The 25,323-nt window shown below is 39.6% G+C and overlaps 1 protein-coding gene across 1 annotated transcript in view; it reads right to left on the bottom strand.

The window, feature by feature from the left end:
* LOC140741048 (vesicle-fusing ATPase) overlaps nucleotides 1-25,323 on the bottom strand; it is a 270,286-nt gene that overhangs the window by 111,340 nt on the left and 133,623 nt on the right. The window contains exon 12 of the mRNA XM_073070710.1: nucleotides 19,275-19,462. Coding sequence (XP_072926811.1) covers nucleotides 19,275-19,462 — 188 coding nt within the window. The remainder of the gene's footprint in view (nucleotides 1-19,274; nucleotides 19,463-25,323) is intronic.

Raw genomic sequence — 25,323 nt, 5'->3', positions numbered from 1 at the left:
CCGGATCAAAGGTGGTGATGAATCAGTAGATACAAGAGAGATTGAAAATCTGGTTGAGTGCTGCCAGAACAACCTCTCACCCAATGTCAGCAAGACAAGGAAGCTGATTATTGAATTCAGGAGGAGGAAAACTTAAGGTTCATGAGCAAGCCATTATTGGAATGGAGAGGGGCAGCAACTTTAAATTCACTGGTGTCATCATTTCAGAGGGTATGTAATGTGCCCAGCACACAAGTGCCATTATGAAGAATGCTTGGCAGTGACTCTACCTCCTTAGAAGTTTGCGAAAATTTCCATAACATCTAAAACTTTGGCAAATTTCTATCAATCTGTGGAGGGTATATTGACCGGCTGCATCACAGCCTGGTATGGAAACACCAATGCCTTTGAACAGAAAATCCTTCAAAGAGTAGTGGATATGGCCAGGTCCTTCACTCAAAGCTCTCCCCACCATTGAGTACATCTGCAGGGAGCATTGTTGCAGGAAGCAGCGCCCATCATCCAGGACATGCTCTTGTCTCACTGCTGTAATCAGGAAGACCCATACCACCAGATTCAGGAACAGTTATCAGTCCTCAACCATCAGGCTCTTGAACCAGAGGGGATAACTTCACTTGCTCCATCACTGAACTGTTCCCACAACCAATGGACTCACATTCAAGGATTCAACTCATACTCTCAATATTTATAATTTTTTCTCTTTTGTATTTGCACAGTTTGTCATCTTTTGTACACTGGTTGTTTGTCTGCCCTGTTGGGCGCTGTCTGTCGGTGATTCGGTTGTGATTCTTATATTTATTATGTATTGTTACGAACCCCATAACTGGGTCACTTACCAGCAAAGATAGAGAGGTCCGTTGAAGTCTAATGGTACTATTTTTAAACAGTATTTATTAGTAAAAATACACAAAAATAATATCAATGCAAACATACAGATAATATACGTCGTCAATACTAAATCTAAAAGTGCGGGTATAATAATCACTAAGAAATAGCTCTATCGTTGTCTAGGGGATAATGTATTGTCCGATGGAAATATAAAAGTCACTCAGTTCATTCAGGCTGCAGCCTTTTGTTGGAGAGAGAGAGATTTTTAGAAACTTGCCGGCTTTCCTTTTTATGATTTCGATCTCGTTAGTGTGGCCGCTCACTGGTGGCCTCTCCTTTAGCTAAGTCGTTCTTCCGTGGTAAGGACGCCAATCCCAGGGAAAGGGAAAGGACGCACACAAGCCCCCCACCGGCTGTCACTATTAAACGCTGTCACGGGATTTCTAGCATTTCTCCTGGTGCGTCTAAAGGGGTTGTTCCCCAGACCCTCTTTTATCCTTACTCACGGGGTCTCAGATGTCAATCAGGTTGGGATGATGCCACCCCCCCCCCCCCAACCAGCCCACTCTGGTCATCCCGAGGGGCTTCAATGAATAGTACAGTACTCAATACACAATTCCGTCTCCAAGAGACAATAGCCGTTATCAGGGGTTTTGTTTTCGCTGAGGCCAGGACACATTCCAAAACCTTGTGGATTCTCTCTCATTTCCTGGGTCCCAGACCCGAATTAATAGCGATCTTGCGATTCTCAAAAAAGGAGGGGGCTACTTTGTACCCTTCGGCCCCTCAGAGTTGTGGCACATTCGTAACATTATGCCTACAAGAAAATATATCTCAGGATTGTACACAGTGACATACATGTACTTTGATAATAAACTTTGAGGGACAAAGGGATTTTTGGTTTGATGCCTCTAGCATTAAGCAATTAAATTAAAAATTGGTGTCTCTTATAGTGCACTGCTCTGAAAACAGCACCAAAATGTTAGTACTATTTTTTCCTCAAATCTTAGGAACCATTTTAAAGAATAAGACAGTTGAACCATACCATCCAGTTAAGAATGCCACCATGAAAGTGATGGACCATGAATGGAGAGTGGTGGAAGGGCAAAGAAAAAAATCAGTTATGAAGAGCCATGACCAGCCCAATCTTGAATGCCTGTGCTTTACATTTTCAAAGCCAGAATCATGATGTAGTTGAAACAAAGACTATTTCCCCAATCCTAAAGAGACAAATACATGATCTTCTATACTAGGTAACTGAGCACCAAATTGAGGCACATCCATGATCCACAAGCCCTATTGCAGCATTGGCAGGTGTAGGTGTTACGTACCCGTGGGTATCTTGTGCCTGTCACATGACCATGATGTAATTGAGGCTATGCTGGGCATGATGTAATGGTCTTGTGGTGGAGTGACGTAATTTTCCCGCCAGTGAGAGGTCATGTGATAGCTTTTCTCCCCCCCCCCCAAACAGGGTATAAAAGGAGAACCTCTCCCTGTGACGCAGGGCAGTTCGTGGTTGAATTCGCCAGTGACTCCGTTCTGCTGTGTATTCGATGTTATGACGCAGTTTTGTTTTAAAGTGGAGCTTTACTTTTTGCCTTAAGTCTCAAAGGTTATTGCCGGCAGTTTTGCTACAAAACTGCCAGTTCAGTCCAGTCGGAGAGTGAAGATTTATCAAAGTTCAGGAAGCTGGAAGAATTGAGGAAAGTTGGTGTTGTCGGCTGTAAAGCAGGTTCGACCTTTATTTAATTTTCGTACAAGGTATTAGTAACTTGTGTCTGTGATAACTCCTGCTTTGCCAAAAGAGCAGAAAGAGTTGGATGCAGAATTTCGCCAAGGAAAGGTCAGTGCCTTTAAGCTGTTTTATTTCCTTCAATCGTAAATCCTTCGGTAAAGCATACTTCGGCTGGGATCAGCAGTAACGTCGCAAAAGAGGATTTAATTACTACCAAGGAAAGTCTCTCCTAACTGACTGTAAATCATTTTGAACTTATTTTTCCATACTACTTTAAAGAACTGAGTTCACATTTCTTGCTTTAAGAACTGTTTTGAGCTGCTGTATCGTAGCCGACTTCCAGTTAAGTTAGTCGTTTGTTTACTTTTGGGTTTTTTTTAAAGCAGTGTTTAATAAATGTTTTATTTGTTATAAAAAACCTGTCTCAATTATATATTCATTGTTGCTGGATCGTAACATAGGTCATTGAAGTGGTGGTGGATGTAGCTGTGCAGTCCCCTCAGACAGTCTTTCTCCAGCTTTTCCTAAACTGTGCTAATTTCTCCCATCCATTCAGGTTGTTGTGGCATTTCCTCAGGTAGGTCTTGATATTGTCCTTGAACCGCTTTTTCTACCCTCCGGGAGTGCGTTTGCAGAGTCGGCCAAACAGGAGTTGTTTAGGGAGATGGGAGTCAGGCAAATGGATGATGAGGCCTACCCATCACAGTTGGTGTTGACTCACGACTGTGGCTGTGGAGTTAACATTACCTTCCTCCAGGATGTTGGAGTCAGTATGCCTGTTCCTCCAGCTAACTCTCAGAATCTTTCGGAGGCATCATTGATGGCAAGTTTCTAGGGATTTTATGTGCCTGCTGTTTGCTGTCCATGACTCCGTTCCAAAGAGCAAGGAGGGGAGGACTTTAGCTTTATATACCAGAAGCTTAGTGTTGGTCTTGATATCCCGATCTTCAAAAACCCTCTTTCTCAGCCTGATAGAAGCTCCACTTGTACAGCCTATTCTGAGATTTATTTAAAGGTCAATGCTGGCTCTTGAAGAAAGAAGGCTGCCAAGACATGGGAAATGATCAGTGACCTCCAGGGGGATATTGTCAACTTGAATGGTTGGAGGTTCAGCAGCTTGTATGCTCTGACAAAAGCATCTATTATGCACTGCAGATCCTCCTCAGAGTGAGCTACGATGGCATTGTAGTCTGCATATTGGAGCTCCATGATGGAAATAGATGACACCTTGCTCTTTGCCTTGAATCTGTTAAGGTTAAACAACCCACCATCTGTCCTATAGAAAATCTGGACTCCTTGTAGGAAGTCTTGGCCTGTGAGGTGAAGAATGGTTGCAATGAAAGCAGCAGAGTTGAGGCAATGATGCACCCATTTGACCCCAGTTTCAGCTGTAAAAGGCGCTGTTTCAGAGCCACTGTTGCACTCACATCATTGCGCAAGAACTGCAGGATCCTGAGGTATTTCTCTGGGCGCCCAGTTTTGTACAGTACTATAGGTAGTATATAATTCACCTGCAGGTGGCCCAAATAACTCAAGAAAAAGTCCTTACCTTAAACATTCAACTACATTGATGCAAGAGGAGCCACAAAGGGTTACTCTATCACCCAGGTTGGGATAACCAGACATTTAAACCCCCATTAGTTGATCAGTAGTACATGACCTAAACTGCCTGAAGCAAGACTTCTCACTGATCCCGTGGGACCAACCTACTCACACTGGTTCAAACAGCTGCCCACATACACAATAACAGCTCCCTGGAGATTGAGGAAGACAAAAGACACTTAATGTATTGTTGTGCAACAGATACCTGGGGCTGTAAGTAACACCACTTTTATAGCAAGAAGAAAAGCAGTACCCTCTGGCACCAAGCCTGGTGTTTCAGTGTTGTACCTGTATTACCAAACACAGGCTATTCCACAACTAATCCACACTCAAGTCACCTGCCTTTGTTTAATGTCCTTTGAAAACTAGGAGCAACACAAGTATTTGTGCTATACTTTTAGCTGTCTTTAGATTTAACCTCACTTCAATATCCATGGTAATTTCAATTACTTGTTTTTAAAAAGTAGTTTTATTAAGCTACAACACAAAACACAAATTGTGAGAGTAATTTGCAGTTGTAGACCTCCAATTTTAGTTATTATAGTCAATGGTTTCAAGGTGGTGGGAAAGAAACAGACAACTCCTCCTTTTATGCTGTCCTTGTATAAATTAACAGGCTATTTCCAGTATTGCAGTTTAAAATTGCTCTAATGACACTTGTTTTACAGAAGCACTTCACAAGAAAATAACGCCCTCGGCTTCATGGCTAATCAGAGAAGTTCAGAAGTTTTAATATTTAGTAACACTTATTTCACTGTAACATTTAATTTTTTTAACAAGAACATTTAACAATCATATTGTCATTGGAAAGGAAAACCCAAATGCCTGGGGCTAATAATTTAGAGATTGAGCTCAGATCACAATGTAGAAATGTGAGAATTTGAACTTAGCTTCAGAAAGTCTCAAACAAAAACACTCTGGTGGCCATGAAGCTGTCGAATAGTACAAATCTCACCTTGTTCAGCAAAATCCTTTATGGAAGGAAATACACTGCTCTTCCCTAGTCTGACCGCTGTGACTTCACTCCCACACTAACTGTTCCCAACTGTCCTCTAAGCCAACAAGTTACTCAGTTGCCCATTCCTGGTTCAACAATGAGGAATAAACAAAAATGTTAGTCTTTGCAAAGATGATCAATGAATGAATAAACAAAGCAGGTGTGTTCTTAATGTCAATCAATTTATGCTAGGTTTCAGCAACCAGCGGACAGTGCCACTGGCCAGATACAGCATATTCAGCTAGTTTATATTGGAATTTGGTTTTGCAAGGTCCCATATGGAAACCAAATATGCAACTACCAGCTTAAAACATTTAGAGAAACTTGGTGAGGCTCACATCAACAAAACCTTTAAAGCAGGGGTTCCCAACCTGGGGTCTATGGACCCCTTGATTAATGGTATTGGTCCAGGACATAAAAAAAGTTGAGAACCCCTAGTTTAGAGTGACATTGAGGATTCCCGGATGGGCTAAATATTACTGATGGTTGTGGCCTCAGCTTCTCTCCCTCCAACACCAAAACTCTGACCAGATTGCTTCTCCTCTCTATTCTCTTTATTTTAAGCCAACTCTTAAAAAATATTATACCTTAATAACTTTGACTTAATGCCAAATTTTGGTCAATTTGTATGAAGTACTTTGGGGAATTTACTGCACTGAATGTGTACGCTCTTTTATTCTCTTGTAATCACCTTCACAAGTAATAATGCCTCATTACAGCATCTGGAAAGCTGGACCATCTGGAAGGTGACAAGTAATCTTCTGCCCAACTACATGGGATGGCTGGTGTGCTTTGCTAACCACCGTCAGCCTTTTGAAAAATGGATCCAGTCACAGGCACCTTGGTTAGACCCTAGAGTTTCAATTCAAGAGCACTACATCTTCCACAGTATTCAACAGTCAAAAGCAATACTTCCTGGAGAAAATGTTCTGCAGACCATTTCTAGTTCTTTCATATCATTTTGGAGATTTGACTATCGATTTCTACATTAACACTGTGGGACAATACTCCTTTGGCAACATTTCTGGAAAACCTGGACTAAATGGTTCTGAAAGTAGCTATTACTTAAATCATTTTATTAAACTGCTTTATTATTTCACATCAGTCATCTTATGTACAGCCTAGCTCACTGGTGGATATTGGGGATTTGGATTTCAGAAGGCCTTTAACAAGGTGCCACACATGAGGCTGCTTAACAAGCTATGAGCCCATGATATTACGGAAAGATTCTAGCATGGATAGAGAGTGGGAGTAAAGGGAGCCTTTTCTGGTTGGCTGCCAGGGACTAGTGGTGTTCCACAAGGGTCAGTGTTGGGACCGCTTTGTTTCAAGTTGTGCATCAGTGATTTAGATGATAGAATTAATGGCTGTGTGGCCAGGTTTGTGGACGATATGAAGATAGGTGGAGGGGCAGGTAGTGCTGAGGATGAAGGGAGGTTGAAGGACTCAAGATTTGGAAAATGGGTAAAGAAGTGACAACTGAAATATAGTGTCAGGAAGCGTATGGTCATGCACTTTGGTGGCAGAAATAAAAGAGTAGACTATTTTCTAAATGGGGAGAAAATTCAAAAAATCTGAGGTACAAAAATAAACTAACAACAATAATAATAATAATAATAATAATAATAATAATAATAATAAATAAAGCAATAAATAGAGAACATGAAATGAAGAGTCCTTGAAAGTGAGTCCATCGGTTGTGGGAACATTTCAATGATGGGGCAAGTGAAGTTATCCCCTCTGATTCAGGAGCCCGATGGTTGAGGGGTAATAACTGCTCATGAACCTGGTGGTGTGAGTCCTGAGGCTCCTCTACCCAATCTGAACATTTTCTGTAACTATAACACTATATTCTGCATTGTGTTATTCCATTCCCCCTTTGTATTACTTCAGCGTACGTTTCAAAATGATCTATATGGATGGCATGCAAAACAAATTTTTCCACTGTATCTCAGTACGTGTGACCAACTGCTCATTAACAAGCTGCTGCAAAACCCACTTATGTACTCAAGATCAGTAAGTTCCAGGTACTTCATGTGATCAATCAAGTACACACACTCAGTGATGTGATTAGAACATGACCAGTATGTGAAAGCCATGTAGCCCTGAGCCTGCCATCATTCCCCAATAAGATGATCAGAACCAACTTCCAAAGACAAAAATTTCAGACTTTATTACAATCAATGATTCAGTCCCCATAGGTCTCTGAGCTGAAGAATTCCAAAGATTCGCAATTTCATGAGAGAAGAACTTACTCTCATCTCCACACTGAATGGACTATCTTTTTATTCTGATGTTATGTTTCCTGGTTACAAAATCTTTCAATAAGATCACCTTTCATTTTTCTGAATTCTGATGAGTATAGGTACAACTTTCTTCATTATACAACCCTTTCACTCCAGGAGTAGGCCAAGTGAATTTCTGTGAACTGCCTGCAATTCCAGTACACCCCTAAGAGGCATCAGAACTGTATATACTACTCCAGCTTGTGGTTTCAATGCTTTGTAGAGTTTCAGCATGGCTTTCCTAGTTTAAAATTCCATCGCCCCTTGGAATCAAGGGCAGCATTTCAAATTGCTGACCTAATTACTGGATGTTAACAGTCACCCAGCTGCCTCTGAACAGTATCATTTTGTAGTATCTCTCCATTTAAGGACTGATGTAGTAATTAAATTATTGAGTCAAAAATCTAGAAGTCTGAGCACAAACTCAAATCCTACCATGGCAATGGGAATTTAAATAAACTTTATCAGTATGTGTAGTAATGTTTCTTTTGCTGATCTTGCCGTGCAAAAGATTAACTTGCTCATCCATGACTGTGGGGAAAGACGCTGTTTGAAGGGCAGCCAGAAGACATTTTAACCTGAACAATATGCCATAGTCACAGGTTTAGCAAAATTTAGTAGCATGTTACAATTATGCAGCATTTTTAACCATAGAAAACATCCAAAGTCAATTGGTCCCATGATTCATGACACCTACAGTTAGTTTAGCATTTTAGACATGCTACACACCCGGAGTAGGACTCAAAGTACACATGTTCCAAATTACCCAAGTACATTCATCTATATTATTGTAATAAAGTAATTTCTATTTTAATGACTTATTTTTAAGCATGAGCATTGTTAAATGGAAATAATGGCTTGGTAAAAAACAGCAAAAATTTTACAAGTACTATAATTCATTATTAGCATATTACATATAAAGGGTTAACAATGCAACTTGGAGAAAAATGTCACGCTACCATGATGTTGCACCTTTGAAATTCTTAACTGTAATCTCCAGTGATCGCCACTAGTTTTCTACTTGCGCTACCACAGAACAAGCTCAGATGAGAATTTAAATACAAGTTATGGGATGTATGTAAAACATGAAGAGTGCAACACAGAAAACGACCTTCTGTAGTGCTTTAAATTCATCCTAGGGCACATGGCATTCTGTATGGTGTTACACACTGCATTTGGCCAGACTGGTTACAGGAACAAATGTGTGGAATTTTAAACTGAAGGTGCAACTCAAACTACCTGCGTCTCAATATCACCAAGACCAAGGAGATGGTGGTGGACTTTAGGAGATCTAGGCCTCATATGGAGCCAGTGATCATTAATGGAGAATGTGTGGAGCAGGTTAAGACCTACAAGTATCTGGGAGTACATTTAGATGAGAAGCTAGACTGGACTGCCAACACAGATGCCTTGTGCAGGAAGGCACAGAGTCGACTGTACTTCCTTAGAAGGTTGGCGTCATTCAATGTCTGTAGTGAGATGCTGAAGATGTTCTATAGGTCAGTTGTGGAGAGCGCCCTCTTCTTTGTGGTGGCGTGTTGGGGAGGAAGCATTAAGAAGAGGGACGCCTCACGTCTTAATAAGCTGGTAAGGAAGGCGGGCTCTGTCGTGGGCAAAGTGCTGGAGAGTTTAACATCGGTAGCTGAGCGAAGGGCGCTGAGTAGGCTACGGTCAATTATGGAAAACTCTGAACATCCTCTACATAGCACCATCCAGAGACAGAGAAGCAGTTTCAGCGACAGGTTACTATCGATGCAATGCTCCTCAGACAGGATGAAGAGATCAATACTCCCCAATGCCATTAGGCTTTACAATTCAACCGCCAGGACTTAAGAACTTTTTAAAAGCTATTATTAATGCTTTTTGAGATAGTGATTTAGATGCATATCATATTTTTTACTGAGTTAAGTATTGTATGTAATTAGTTTTGCTACAACAAGTGTATGGGACATTGGAAAAAAAAGTTGAATTTCCCCATGGGGATGAATAAAGTATCTATCTATCTATCTAAACTGTGTTGTGAAATACCTGCACCTTTTCAACAAAACAACCTATACAAACAACTTCTCTGCATCAGGGAAGATTTGGGGAGGTGTATGCGTGTGTTTGAGAGACTGGGAGCAGGGAGTGGTGGCTGGTGGTAGAGTTAGTTAATTGGCAGTTTTGCAAGCTTTAAAACTGGAGACCTTTCTGCTGCTTATGGCCAAGAAGGATTAACTTGTCAGCAAGTGAGGTTCAAACCAGGACCTTGAACTTGTTGCTATCAGTTGCAGCAGGCAGGATGCACGACTGATCTCAGTAGATCATTATTCACTTACACTTTCACCCTGGTGAACTTCACAACAGCTTTGCCAGGCAAGATCTGGCATCAAGCCAGAGGGACACCACTTGAAGAGGTGACCAAAATCATTAGATTTACCAAGTCACAGTAGAAAAACCTGTCTTGCACACCAGTCATATGGATCAATTCATTATAGCAGAACATTGAGGAAACACAAGGTAAAAGAATAAAATGCAGAATGAGTGTTACAGTTACAGTGAAAGTGCAGTGCAGAGAGACAATAAGGTACAAGGTCATAAGTAGTAAACAGTGAAATCAAGACTCCATTCTCATCATAGTAGGGAAGCATTCAATAGTCTAGTAACTGTGGGATAGAAGCAATTCTTGAGCCAGGTGGCACTCTCTTTTCAGTCTTCGGCATCTTCTGCCCAGTGGATGTCGGGGGTGGGGGGGTGGGAAGCAAGAATTGTTTCAAAGTGGTATGTTTTAAGAGTCTGTCTCCCCTCCTCCAAACAAACCCAAGAATCAGCTTAGAATTAGGCATCAGGAGAATCAGATATTGGCACACACCCAAGAATGGAGAAAGTGCAGAAAGGTTCAGGGGGTGGGGGAGGAAAAGGAGACATCCTTGAAGATCAGTACGTCTTTTTCATCTCCATCAGCTTGTACAAAAGTGATTTTTAAAAGAAACGTTATACAAATTAAAGTCATTTGTATTGATATTGTGATGTTCGGGGAGGGGGACATGGTCAACAGTCTGCTATCGCATTTCTAATGACCAATGCTGTTTATTGTTCTTGTGTTAAACTGCTTTCATGAGATTATGGTGTGAAGTTCAAGTTCACTTACTGTTATATTTTGGCTTGGGTTATACAGTTATTCACTTGTGTATTCGTGGGATACCCCAACTGTAACCGGGGTGTATGATGGTCACCTCCCCCATCTGTATGTGACTGTGGGGGTTCTCTCCCTGGGTCATAGCTACCAGTCTGTATGTGTTTATCACAATAAAAACAGTTGTTGAGTTTAATGACCTTACTCTTCTAATGTCATCATGGACTGAATGCTCGCCACAATATTGATGGGCAAGATCAGTCTTGTAGGTGATTAACTATAATGATAAATGGTCAAGCAATATATCTCACTGAAGTTAACATGAAGCTTGAGATTCCACAAGGTAAAATGCGCCTCAGGAAGCAGCTCATGACTTCTAACAGACCATGTTCATTGGCACAGTAAAGAATGATGTCGAAGAACAGTCTGACTGCTTTGAAGAGTCAGCTATGTGTTTCTCCTGCAGGTATATTATTGCAGCATCTTTCCATCCTTACCAGCCACAAAAGTACTACCAGTAGCAAACAAAAAATAGATGGCATTGTATGAATCTAGAAAAAAAATAAGAGCTTGCTTATTTAGAGCATTTAAAAGGTGCCCGAGGCAAAGGAATGCAGACTCTGTCATTTCTCTGAATCCCATCCCCCTTCTGCCACCATTTCCCACACAAACCCAAAAATCAGCTTGAAATCAAGTGTCAGGAGAATTATAGATAATGGTACATCTAAATTCTTGAGGGACTCCACAGTGTAATCAGGTTTGTAATTAGTTAAATGACAGTTAGCTCAATACCTATACAAAATAAAGCAGCAGAGCAAAGGATTATTTCTGACCTGCTCACACATCAACAGAAAATGGAGCTGACTGAATACATTCATAATAATTTGGCCCTCATTGCCACATTTTATAGGTAAGAGGCAAACACATAGCTGCAAGATTCCTTCTTGATAAAAATGCATCAATCCAGAAAATGCCAATTACTGCAAACCCATAGTCCTAAAACGAAGCATTAAGTTTTATTACACATTGCAAAATACAGGCATACTGGTGCCAAGCAAAAAACTTTACTTTATGACAAAATATATTTCTATTTTAAATTAGGAGTAGTCACTTGTGGTGTAATCCTTTTCAGTAAACACAGTGGCCTCCAACATTGTATTAAATAAAGAATCACACAGCAGAATAAGGTTTAAAATATAGCCAAAAATAGCAGCAAGTTTGAGATATAGGAGTGATATAAAATTCAGACAAGGTTGACCAAAATATTCAAGATAGAGAGCATAAACAAAATAGAATGAAACAGGTTTACAAAGGTTTGCAACTCCCTGTGAAGAGATGAGTGAAAATAACTGTAGGGCACTTGAAGACAAATAAATTATATTGCAGAGGACAGAAATTAACATCTAACAGGGAGATTAAAACTATTTTGTATCTGTCTTCACAGTAAGACACAAAGAACGTAGCAGAAACCCCAAAAACCAAGGCTCAAATGAGAATGAGCAACTTGCAACATGAATGGGACACAAACCCATCAAGTACCACACACACACGCTCTTTGCATGGAATTTATATGTTCTCATGCCTGCATGGTTTCCTCCAAATGTTTTGCTTTCCCTTCATGTCTGAAAAACATGCAGGATGTGCAGAATTGATCACGAAGTTGCCCTTGTGTGCACGTGCGCTCTGTTGATGATTATTGGATTATTGTAGGTTTAATGTAAGCAGGTGGTTGACTCTCAGTGCAAAGCTGATAGCCCATAAAGTGCTTCATGCCTATTTGATATCTAGTTTGATATTTTAGAATTCAAGGATCTCGAAACCATCAGCATAACCTTATGAGCTATCAAACAAATTCTCTTTCAATAGCAGAAAGAAACAAGGCAAGGCAGACTAGTCAGGGGTAGAGAGAGAGAACTGTAAAATTTTAATTAATGACATGCTAGCAGTTATATGATAGAGGGGAAAACCAATATGATTAAGCAGCATAAGCTTGGTTACATCAAAAGAAAATCTTGTTTGACAAATCCAATTAAAGTTTCAGAATTCAATTAACAGGGAAGATATGGGGAAAATCAGATACAAAGTTTTCTTGATGCCACAAAGAAATCATTACAAAAGGTTAATCCTGATAATTTTCTATCCCATGGAATAGTAGGCATTGTCAATCAGTGAACAGGGATAAAAGAAAGAATAAATAGGCAACACACAAAATGGTGGAGGAACCAGCAAGTCAGGCAGCATTCCCTCTTCCCTCTCTCACCTTATCGCCTTGCCCGCCCATCACCTCCCTCGGGTGCACCTCCCTCCTTTTCTTTCTTCCATGGCATTGTCCTCTTCAATCAGACTCCCCCTTCTCCAGCCCTGTATCTCTTTCATCAATCAACTTTCCAGCTCTATTTCATCCCTTGTCCTCAGGTTTCTCTCTTCCCCCACCTTTTAAATCTACTCTTCAGTCTGTTTTTCCTCCAGTCTCAGCCCAAAACGTCGGCTCTATTCTTTTCCACAGATGTTGCCTGGCCTGCTGAGTTCTTCCAGTATTTTGTATGTGTGTTGCCTGGATTTCCAGCACCTGCAGATTCTCTCTCGTTTGTGACAAGAATAAATGGGGCTATTTTGGTATGGCAGGGTTTAAATAGTTGAGTGCATCAAGAGTTTGGTTAATTTTAATTAATATCAGTGGGTTGTTTCAGAAAGCAGATGGATGGTCTGTGATTATCAACTTGGCCTCATGATGAATCCTGATGTCCAGACTAGAGTAGCTCACCACTGTCTATGAACTTGAACATTTTTAAAATATCCATGATCAAAGATATTTAAAAATTGTGCAAAAGAATTTAAACAATTAAAAAATAATTTTAAAGGATATTGTGACTGCAATTTGAAAAACAACAACTTTACAAAGAATATTCAGACTATGAAGAAATCAAGAACAGCCTTTATGTTTTGTCCAATCAAAACTGTCAATACTTATAGAGTGAATGAGGTAGCACTGGGTAAGCTGAAAATGTTCAGGTGAAGCTGATGTGAAGTACATCTGACTCCTTACTTGACCACGTGTTTTTGGAGTCCAGCAGAACACCATATACAACTTCATTAAAATCCCACCCTTCAGGCAAAACGTTTACAATCCCTTCCTAACATTTCTACATTTTACTGGGATCCACTTTCACTTTTCCTATTACATCTTTGTTGAAAACCTTGCAACTTCAAGACTAATTTAAATCAAAAGCAGTGGGAAAGCAGATATATACAGTAGCTTTGATTAGCAGCTGACAACTGCCTAAACTGCTGGTAATATTGCAGGTATGTGAAAGCAATGATACAAAAGCCAAAAGCAGCAGATAACTGTATTAAGCAATCTTGTAATAAGCCCAGGGTCTCAGCCCAAAACATCAACCATTTATTCCCTTCATAGATGCTGCCTAACTTGCTGAGTTCCTTCAGTTGTTTTCTGTAACCCAACCCTTTGTTACTTCAGTTATCATGTCGTCAGGATTCCATGAACATCTTCCACTGAGCCAAAGGCTACAAGCATAAAATATGCTTAATTAGCATTGCTAACTATTCTCAATTGACTGAATACACTTATCATCATCAGCCATGAATCTATACACTCACTCTCTCACTTTCAAAATACACCAGGACATGCTCTCTTCTCGCTATTGCCATCAGGAAAGTGATGCAGGAGCCTCAGGAATCACACCACTCGGTTCAGGAACAGTTATTATCTCTCACCCATCAGGCTCTTGAACCACATGGGATAACTTCACTGGTCCCATCATTGAAATGTTCACACTATCTGTGGACTCACTTTCAAGGACTCCATCTCTCAGGTTCTCAATAACTATTGCTCATTTCTTTTTCGTTTTGTATTTGCACAGTTGGTTGCCTTTAGCACACTAGTTTTATGCCCAAGTTAGTGCAGTCTTTAATTGATTCTGTTATGGTTATTATTCTGTGTATTTATTGAATCTGTCCACAAGAAAATGAATCTTAGGGTTGTATATGGTGACATATATATACTTTGATAATAAATTTACTTTGACCCAAATATGATCTTTGTCACCTCTCTTAACTCTCCCACTGAGACTTGGCCACTAACTTCACTTCTTGCTTGCCTGCATTAAAACCATTACTGAGACCTATTAGTAAATCCTGGGGTATTGTTGTTAAAGTATTAAGGATTGACAGAGCCATTTAATTACTCCACAAGAAGCGTCTACAGGAATACATTGCTGTCACTTTATCTGAATGCTTTTTAAAGATCAAAGCAACCAGTTGTATATTTACCATTTACATTGAGGAATTATTGGAGCTTTATATGTTTGGTAATAGTCTCATTTACAACATGTGGCCCGAAACACTCATTAAGGTTACTTTGAAAGAAACTGTATTGTATTTAGCAGTTTTTGCAAACCGGATGTTCACAAGCAGTTTACAGCCAGGGAAATACTTTTAAAAGAAAGTCACTATTTTGATGTAGGAAATGTGCAAACTTAACTTGTGTACAAGGCACCACAAAACAGTGAAATAAATGACTAGTTTGCTAAATACTGGCCAGGACACTAGGGAGAACTGCCATGCTCCTCTTTAGAAAGGGGTGTGTCATGGGAAACACACATGGTAAGCAGACTTTACAGCATCAACCAAAAAATCTTGAGCTGCAACAAACAGCTTCTACCTTCTACTGGCTCGTCTATACCCGCTAAATGGGACTTAAAGTTAGGATATATTGCAGTGCCATGGTAGCAGAGTGGTTAGCATGATATTATTACAGCTCAGGCATCAGAGCTTAGAGTTCAATTCTGCCAACGTCTGTAGGAATTTATACATCCTCCCCATGGAATGCTTAGATTTTTTTCCAGGTGGTCCAGTTTCCTCCCGTAGTTCAAAGATGTAAATTGTCTCGTGATAATGCTAGGGTTAAAGCAGGGTTTGCTGGGTGGTGTATTGCAAAGGGCTGAAGGGCTTGTTCCACCCTGCATCTCAAATAAATAAACAGATAGATAAATAAAATATGTGCTGTAGCCTCAAGGGGGATATGTCTGAAAGATGTGACTAAGCCACAGTTGCACTGAAATCTTGGAGTTACCCCATGAACCCTGACAATTTGCCCAGAAATGAGGGAACTGCAGAACTTTAATGTAACTATACAGCAACAATGCAAACTTCAGGGAAGGATGAAAGAAAAGACATTTTTCTTTGGAGCAATAAACTATTGCTTTTCTAGCCTTAGCAACTTTTAGCCACTTTGCCAACATTCGGTTAAAAAACTGTCTTTCAAGTGGTGGTCAAAAATGTTAGTACACCAACCTGCTCAAAAGGGCAGCCAAATAGAGCAGTCTTGTTTGCGGACAACCATTTGTGTACACAACAGAATTAACTGAAGATGTACAAATAGAGCCTCACCTGGAATTCAACCACATTGGTCAGAACATCAGAGAAATTTGCTAGGTGCAATGAGTGAAAGCAGGATAACATTACAGTTGATTGAGTTGGGAAGCAGAGAAGAGGAATACACAGTAGAGTGAGGAAAAGATGGAAGTTGAGTCCTGAGGGCAAGCAGAAAGAACTGAAAACAAACAACAATGAAACTAATCTACAGCATCTACATTCTCAGGAAAACATCCAGACATAGCTAATGCTATTTAGATAAGGAGGAAATATACCTGAACCTACATTTACTTCGAGTTACTAATTCAGATGATACTCAATGGGGAAAAATAGAAGAGCTATAGAAGAGGAGAAAATAAAGGATTTTCTGCCAGCTTCACATTCACCTTTGGATCCACATATTACTGCTGATCACTTTGAACTAGCAGTCAAGCCACCACTAAGTTTAAGGGGCAAAGGTTGCATCTCTTAGGATGTGAGCTACTAAAGTTCAGGAATGCCAGATAAGCAGGACTATACCTCTGCATGATGAGAATAGGCGCGTAAACTTATAGTGCAAACACAGAAAATATCAGTCGCTGGCCATGATAGAAACAAGGAAATGCTTTGCACCATGCACTTGTTACGGCTGAGATGGAATGGAGTTATGGAGATATAGTCCCAAAGCACTGTCAGTGGAATTCCAATATCTTGTTAGCTAACGGTCAAATGTGTAGCCAGGTACTCAATCCTCCAATTCTCATGTGTGGGGAAATTTTGCAACCTCTTCACAAGATGACTGCAATGTGGAGAGAATGGAACTGCATACTTAAATCCACACTACAACACTAAAACTAACTAAAAACTAAAACACTAAAACAGCAACACTAAATCCACATACAGTGCAACAAAGTTGGACAGCCAGCAAAAATTCAAGTTCAAACTTCAATGTAGATTTATTATCAAAGTACATGTATGTCACCATATACAACCCTGAGATTTATTTTTTTGTGATCAAGTTAAAGATCTTATCTTGGGTTCACTATTCCAAATTTATTGTCTCTTCAATATCCCAAGATTTGGATGCTAACTTTGCCTGTTAGGAAGCATGACCCAAGAATTTTAGAGATTTGAGGTTTGCAGTTTTGTGTTGTACAGGGAGGAGAAATAATAGGATACCATAGTGTATTGCAGATGGCAGAAAGGGGAGGGGGAAAGGGATGATAGGGAGAAAGCAGCAGTGGGAACTGAGGCCATGGAATGCTTCATCCTTCATGTCAGCCTGAGTTTGCCCCGAGAGGCTGCCTGCTTTTATTGCTAGCTACAACATCAAATAAATCATGCTGGCAGAAAAGGTCCTACTGACCAGGCAAGAGAGGTCTACTCATCATGGAAGGTGACTATGGTACAAAGCAAGTACAGACAAAGGAATCAATTCTTGAGTCCATAAGCTTATTTCTCTGCAATTCAGAAGTTGGCATTTAAAAAAAAAAATAGTAATCCATACTGTATTGCTCTATGTACACATTCTGTAATTCTTTTACTGCATCAAATGTTCAGCCTTACACTAACCAAAACAAATTAATGGAATATACACTCAGTGGCCACTTTATTACGTACCTCCTGTATCTAATAAAGTGGCCACTGTATGCTTGCTGTAGCCCATCCACTTCAAGGTTCAATGTGTTGTGCACTTAGAGATGCTTGTCTGCACACCACAGTTGTAACGCACGGTAATTTAAGCGACTGTCATCTTGAGCCAGTCTGGTCATTCTCCTCTGATCTCTCTCATTAACAAGGCGTTTTTGCCCACAACACTGCCAATCACTGGATTTTTTTTTGTTTTTCCCTCATTATTCTCTGTAAACTCCAGAGACTGTTGTGTGTGGAAATCCCAGGAGATCAGCAATTTCCCAGATACTTAAACCACCCCATCTGGCATCAACAATCATTCCATGGTCAAAGTCACTTAGATCACATTTCTTCCCCATTCTGATGTTTGGTTTGAACAGCAACTGAACCTCTTGACCGTGTCTGGATACTTTTCCACACTGAGTTGCTGCCAGGATTGCCTGATTAGATATTTGCATTAACGAGGAGTGCAGGGGTAACTAACAAAGTGGCCACAGTGTATATTGCAGCCAGTCTTAATGTTACCTTGAAGCATTGTAACTAGCTTGAAAAATGTTTTAAAAGTGCATGTGAGAATTGTCTTAAGGTCAGATTTCCATAAGTCAGGTCATTCATTACCCTACTAGGCAATCTTCTGACACCAGCACCAGAAAGGTTTAAGTTCAAAAACAAAAGGTTTAGTATTTTGGCTTTCAATGATAATGATGAAAATAATACAACCGAAGACCAAGTTATAGAATTCAGCATTTTTAAGCAACAGTACAATTTTTTAGATGGCGATATATCTGAATGTCAAAAATGCAATTTGCTTTAAGAATACAGTAAACAGTAACTATCCACAGAGAACCAAGAACTATTTGCTTGTTAATAATCGAATATATAAGTATTTTACATAGATAACCAGAGAAATAAGAAATAGAATACTAGAAACACACCCATCAATTAATGACCAGTTGTTTTGCCACAACTAAAAATGTTAAAGAACCATACTTAACTGCTTAGCTACATTCTAAGTCAACAAAAATGTCAATTTTCTGCCCAGAGTGATAATAAAAATCTCTCAACCAGAACCAAAAGGTTAAAAATGTTCCATTCTGCTGCACAGTTAATTAACATACCTATGGCAGTTTAAGAAACTACTACAAAATAGAGTCAGTGACTAATAAAGCATGGAAACAGGCTCTTCAGCCCAACTGGTCCATGCTGACTACAGCATTGCCCATGTTCAGTCCATAACCTTCCAAGACCTATCCAAATGTTCTTCAATGTTGCAATTCTACCCACCTCAACCACTTCCTCTGGCAGCTCATTCCAGGTACTCACTGCCCTTAGTGACAAAAAAAAGTTACCCCTTAGATGGTCTTAACCCTCTTGCTGCACATCTTGCATCTGCACCCTCAAGTTTTGGACTCCCCCAACCCTGGGGCAAAGGTAATGACCTTATAGGTACCCCTCATGATTTGATAAACTTCTATGAGAATGATCACCCCTCTTTCTCTTATGCTCCGAGGAATAAAGATCCAACTTGGCCAACCTCTCCCGAAAACTCAGGCTTTCAGGTCCAGGCAGCATCCTTATAAACCTCTTCTACACCCTCACCAACTTGACAATATCCTTTCTGTGACAGGGTGATCAAAACTGTGTGCAATACTCCAGTGCAGCCTCACAAGCGACTTATTAAGAGTGACTTGCACTATTGCATACCTTAATGTGTCGATTCATTGCAGTTGACTGAGCAGCTCGTACTAGACCTTCCAATTCAGCACCACTGAAATTCTTAGTTTCTTGAGCAAGCTCCACAATATTAACATCATTACTCAGCAGGTTGTGCTCTCGCATTCTTGCTGTGTGAATATTCAAAATTTGCACTCTGCCTTTCTCATCTGGTAAACCTGAAAAAGGGAAGCGGATGAAAGTAAGGGAAATGATAAAAAGTAACTACATATTTTAAATATTAAAACCTTGTTGCAGCTGAACATTCAAGTCTTAGCAATGAAGAAGTTGAAGTCCCTGCATGGACAGCCTTTTCCCCTTGATTTTTTTCCCCCCACCTCCAAAGTAATAAACAGTTTTTGTTGCTTTAACAGCTATACTATGCAGTCTACATTAGTAATATGTCTACATTAAGGTTACAACCCAGTGGACTTGTTACAGTACTAGTAACTAAAGGCTGCCAAGATAAACACTTTATTCCTGACTTTCAAAATTTTTGTGGATTGTAATTCTAAATCACATGGCCAGATTTACAAATGGAAGTGTAACAACTACAATATCACTGGAGTAACATTACTTATAGACTGATTTTCAACAAGGAAAATCAACTACCATTACAAAGAAAATAAGATTGGTAACACTCAATACATTAGAAAGGATCGTCAGACAGAAAAATTGGTAAGTGTTTCAGATTCATGACCTTTCACACCCAATGATGGCTTAAAACCAAAGCATGGAGGAAATTGAAGTTCCTCTATTCCTGTGGAAAAAAAAACACCTTTAAAGCAAGGGCTCCCAACCTGGGATCCACAGATCCCTTTGTTAATGATAGGGGTCTGTAGCATAAAAAAATGTTGGGAACCACTGCTTTGTAGTTTATCATTAAGCAATGAGATGGCATATTGAATTTATTCTATTTCAAAGGGATTAGCTAATGCAACTGCATGTCAGAAAATTCAGATTCTTGAAAGCTGAAATAAAATCTGAACACTAAACACTTAGCACTGAAAAGTGAAGCAGAATTAATGCTTTTGGTCAATGACTTCTCAGTATAGAGTCAACCCAATATATTAACTCAACTTCTCTCGCCGCAGATGCTGCCTGATCTGCATTGTTTTACCTATAGGATTTCCAAATAGTGTGCAATTCACTAGTAACACCTCCCAATCAATCTGAACTTTCCTCTAGGAGGCACCCTGACTGAGGCTGTAAACCCAGGACAGGACATCAGCGTCCGTAAGTATAGGCTGGGTCTGAACTTGGCTCCATGCTATAAACATAACCTTGTTGTGTGTATCTGGGCTCTCAGGAATATTTTGATAATGAATAAGAATCTGTATATTTAAGAGTTTAACTACTTCTAATTTTTTCCAACCTAAGACATAACATAACTTGAGACAACCATTGAATTAATGTAGGGACAGAGATATCTTTCCAAGTCAATAAAATAGCCCTTCTTGCCAACAATGTAACAAATGCAATTACATGTTGGTTTGAAGATGAAATACCCTGAATATGATGCGGAACTTTTCCAAGTAGAACAGTCAATGTATTAGGTTGTAAATTAATTTTCAGAGCTTTAGAAATTGTAGAAAATAAAGATTTCCAAAAAGATTTTAATGAAGAACATGATCAGAACATGTGACAAAGTGGCTATTTCAGTTTTACACCTATCGCAATAATTGTCTATGTTAGGAAACATTTTGAATAGTCTCTCCTTTGTTAAATAATAACAGTGAACAATTTTAAATTGAATTAAACAGTAATTGGCACTATTATCAAACAGTAATTATCAAAGAAGAATTGACCATTTTCAGAACTCGCAACCAATCTTCATTAACAAAGGTCATATTAAGCTCTCTCCCAATCTTGTTTAATCTTTAGAGAGACGTTATCTTTGTGTAGTACAATTATAAATTCTACCAATGGAACCTCTTACTTAAAAATTTTAAAAATAAAATAAGAGTTTAACAACTACTGTAATACTCTAAAGAGAGGAGCAAAAGTTTGAGGACATAGCCACAAGAATTGGTTGATTGGCCCTTTTAAATTCTTAAGCACCAAGTTCTGTGTTGATTATAATTATCTCAATGTATATTTCGTCAGTTCTTCAATGATAAAGCAATGTGTGTCAGGCAAAGAACTTAATATTAAGATGAATAAACAAGCTTCAAAAATTCGCTATTTCAGGTACTGAACTACTGAAATAAGCTGACATTTCCTGCACTTGTGAAAACATTGTCTTTTTCTGAAAGTAAATTTGGAATACTTCATGCTGGAACAAGGGTTCATCATGTGGGACAGAGTGTTCTATGCCTGCAAATCCTTCATTAGGAAAATAGGCCAAGCAGTAATGCAGAATCATAGGAATTTAACAATTTTAGAGGAAAAGGTAAATCAAACCAAGGTTGAGATAGTCTGATTGCACTGGGATCCATACTGGAGATGATAAGTCTAGAAGCATCTCTTTAAAAAAAAAATCAAAAAAGCTGCAGAGACTAGAAATCTGCACTTCAAGTTGAAAAGTCATCTACCTTTTTTCCCCCCATAGATGCTGCCTGGTCTGCTGAATTTCTCCAGCATTTTGTGTGTGTTGCTCGGATTTCCAGCATCTGCAGGTTTTCTCTTATTCAAGTAGAAGATCCTAGAAATGCAGCATCTGTGAAAAGAGTTCAGGTTCCAGGCCAAAGACCCTTCCTCAGAACTATTCCTATTGCCTCAGCAACAACAGTGGATTGGCACTTCGGAAATAGCTGGCCTTGTTGCCAAAGTTTAAAGTTGAAGTGCCATAACAGTGCCTCTACTTTCTTAGAAATTTGCATAGATTCGACATGGCAACAAAATCTTTGACAAGCTTCTATAGATGCACAGTGAAGAATATCCTAACTGGATGCATCACGGCCTGTAACAGAAACACCAATGCCCAAGAACGAAAAAAATTATAGAAAGTGGTGAATATAGCATGTCTATAGGCAAAGCCCTCCCCATCATTGACTATATTTATATGGAGTGCTGCTACAAGAATACAGCATTCAAGGAAACCCACCACCCAAGCCCTGCCCTCTTCTTGCTACTACCATTAGGAGGGAGGTAGAGATGCCTTGGGTTCTAAACCATCATGTTCAGGAATAGTTCAACCATCTGGATAACTTCATTCATCACTACTCCAAACTGAATCTACAAATGCATTTTCAAGGATCATTTACAACTCATGTTCTCAGTATTATTTTTGTTTCCACAGTTGGTTTGTCTTTTGCACAATGGTTGTTTGTCAGCTTTGTTTATGTATAGTTTTATGGCAAAAAAAAAATCCTGTTAATGCCCACAAAATTTTCCCACAAATGCTTTGAGAGGTTTGGTCATGACTAGACTGAACTCCTGCCTCAGCAAGGACCTGGACCCATTGCAATTTGCCTATCGCCACAATAGGTCAACGGCAGATGCAATCTCAATGGATCATCACACGGCTTTAGACCACCTGGACAATACAAACACCTATGTCAGGATGCTGTTCATCGACTATAGCTCAGAATTTAATACCATCATTCCCACAATCCTGATTGAGAAGTTGCAGAACCGGAGTCTCTGTACCTCCCTTTGCAATTGGACCCTCGACTTCCTAACCGGAAGACCACAATCTGTGTGGATTGATGATCCACACTGGTGCATTTCAGGGGTGTATGTTCAGCCCACTGCTCCACTCTCTATATACACATGACTGCGTGGCTAAGCATAGCTCAAATACCATCTATAAATTTGCTGACGATACAGCCATTGTTGGTAGAATCTCAGGAGTGAGATATGCCAACTAGTGGAGTGGTGTCGCAACTACAACCTGGCACGCAAAGTCAGTAAGATGAAAGAGCTGATTGTGGACTTCAGGAAGGGCAAGACGAAGAAACACATACCAATCCTCAGAGGGATCAGAAGTGGAGAGAGTGAGTAGCTTCAAGTTCCTGGGTGTCAACATCTCTGAGGATCTAACCTGGTCCCAACACATCGATGTAGTTATAAAGGCAAGACAGCATCTATACTTCATTAGGAGTTTGAAGGAATTTAGTAGGTCAACAAGTACACTCAAAACTTCTATAGGTGTACTGTGGAGAGCATTCTGACAGGCTGCATCACTGGTATGGAGGGGCTACTGCGCACAGGACTGAAAGAAGCTGTAGAAGGCTGTAAATTTAGTCAGCTCCATCTTGGGTAGTGACCGACAAAATACCCAGGATATCTTCAGGGAGCGGTGTCTCGTCCATTATTAAGGACCTCCAGTACCCAGGGCATGCCCTTTTCTCACTGTTACCATCAGGTAGAAGCCTTAAGGCACACACTCAGTTATTCAGGAACAGCTTCTTCCCCTCTGCCATCCAAATTCCTAAATGGACATTGAACCCTGGACACTACCTCACTTTTTAAAAAAAAACATACAGTATTTGTGTTTTTGCATGATTTTTAATCTATTCAATATGCATATACTGTAATTGATTTACTTATTTATTATTATTTTATTTTTTTCTTCTATATTATGTATTGCATTGAAGTGCTGCTAAGTTAACAAATTTCACCTCACATGTCAGAGATAATAAACCTGATTCTGAAAATTAATCTAAGCATATGGTAAAATGCATGTAACTAAGATAAATTTATGTTGAACTTTATCATGCTAGTTTGATGGTTTAGTTGTTCACCACTCAGAGACCAAGCTCCTTTATATGGCAAAATACAATGAATCTGACTGTATTTAATGATTTCAATAATTTGATACTATTTTAATTTCAAAGCTAGCTTTTAAAGTAAAGTAATATGCATCTCAAAATAACTTTTTAAATGTCTCTATCAAAAATGATTTTATAATTGTCCATTGTGAATGAGTTAATAAAAGCTGTCAAAGGATTCCAAAGTGGAGCTTCTGGACATCAAGCCCCAGGACTTCATGGAATAGACGCTGGGTGCTGAAGATCAATTATTCAAAGTTCAAGGTAAATTTATTATCAAAGTACATATGTGTCACTACATACAATCATGAGACACATTGTCTTATGGGCATTCACAGTAAATACAAGGAAACAATAGAATCAAAGAAAGACTGCACCCAACAGGATGGGCAAATAAGCAGTTTATACGTTCATTCCCATGTGCACGTGGGTTCCCTACAGTCCAAACACCCATCGCATAATAAGCTATTGTAAATTGGCCCGTGATTAAGGTAGGGTTTAAAAACAAATCAATTGGGGGATTGCTGGGCAGCGCAGCTCAAAGTGCTCTGTGCTGTATCTCAATAAATAAAATAAATAAACTGGCTGCATTGCCACTTAGTATGGAGTGGCTACTGTAAAGGATCGGAAAATGCTGCAGAAAATTGTAAATTTGAGATCCCACCCCTCCCTCCACTTTCTTCTAAATTCTAGTGACTACAGGGTCAAAGCTGCCAAACACTCCTCATATGGTAACCCCTTCATTCCCGGAATCATCCTCATGAACCTCCTCTGGACACTCTCCAATGACAATACATCCTTTCTGACATATGGGGTCAAAAGCTCCAAGTGTGGTCCGACTAGTGTCTTACAAAGCCCCCGCATTATCTCCTTGCTTTTATATTTTATTCCCCTTGAAATGAATGCCAACATTGCATTTGCCTTTTTTTACCAAAGACCAACCTGTAAATTAACCTTCTGAGAGTCTTGCACGAGGGTGCCCAAGTCCGGCTGCATTTCTGATGTTTGAACCTTCTCTCCATTTGGATAACAGTCTGGACTGTTGTTCCTTTTACCAAAATACATCATACAATTCCTAGCACTGCATCCCATCTGCCACTTTTGTGCCAATTCTTCCAATTTGTCTAGGTCCTGCTGCAATCACATTGCTTCCTCAACACTACTAACCCCTCCATCTATCTTTATATCATCTGCAAACTTTGCCACAAAGCCATCAATTCCATTGTCCAAATCATTTACAAGCAATGTGAAAAGTAGCGGTCCCAATACTGAACCTTGAGGAACACCACTAGTTACTGGCAGCCAACCAGAAAAGGCTCCCTTTA

Source organism: Hemitrygon akajei, chromosome 18 (assembly GCF_048418815.1).
Source record: "Hemitrygon akajei chromosome 18, sHemAka1.3, whole genome shotgun sequence".
In the NCBI taxonomy this organism is placed as follows: Eukaryota; Metazoa; Chordata; class Chondrichthyes; order Myliobatiformes; family Dasyatidae; genus Hemitrygon; species Hemitrygon akajei.
The sequence above is the reverse complement of the archived record's forward strand: the minus strand, read 5'-3'. Positions and strand labels throughout refer to the sequence as shown.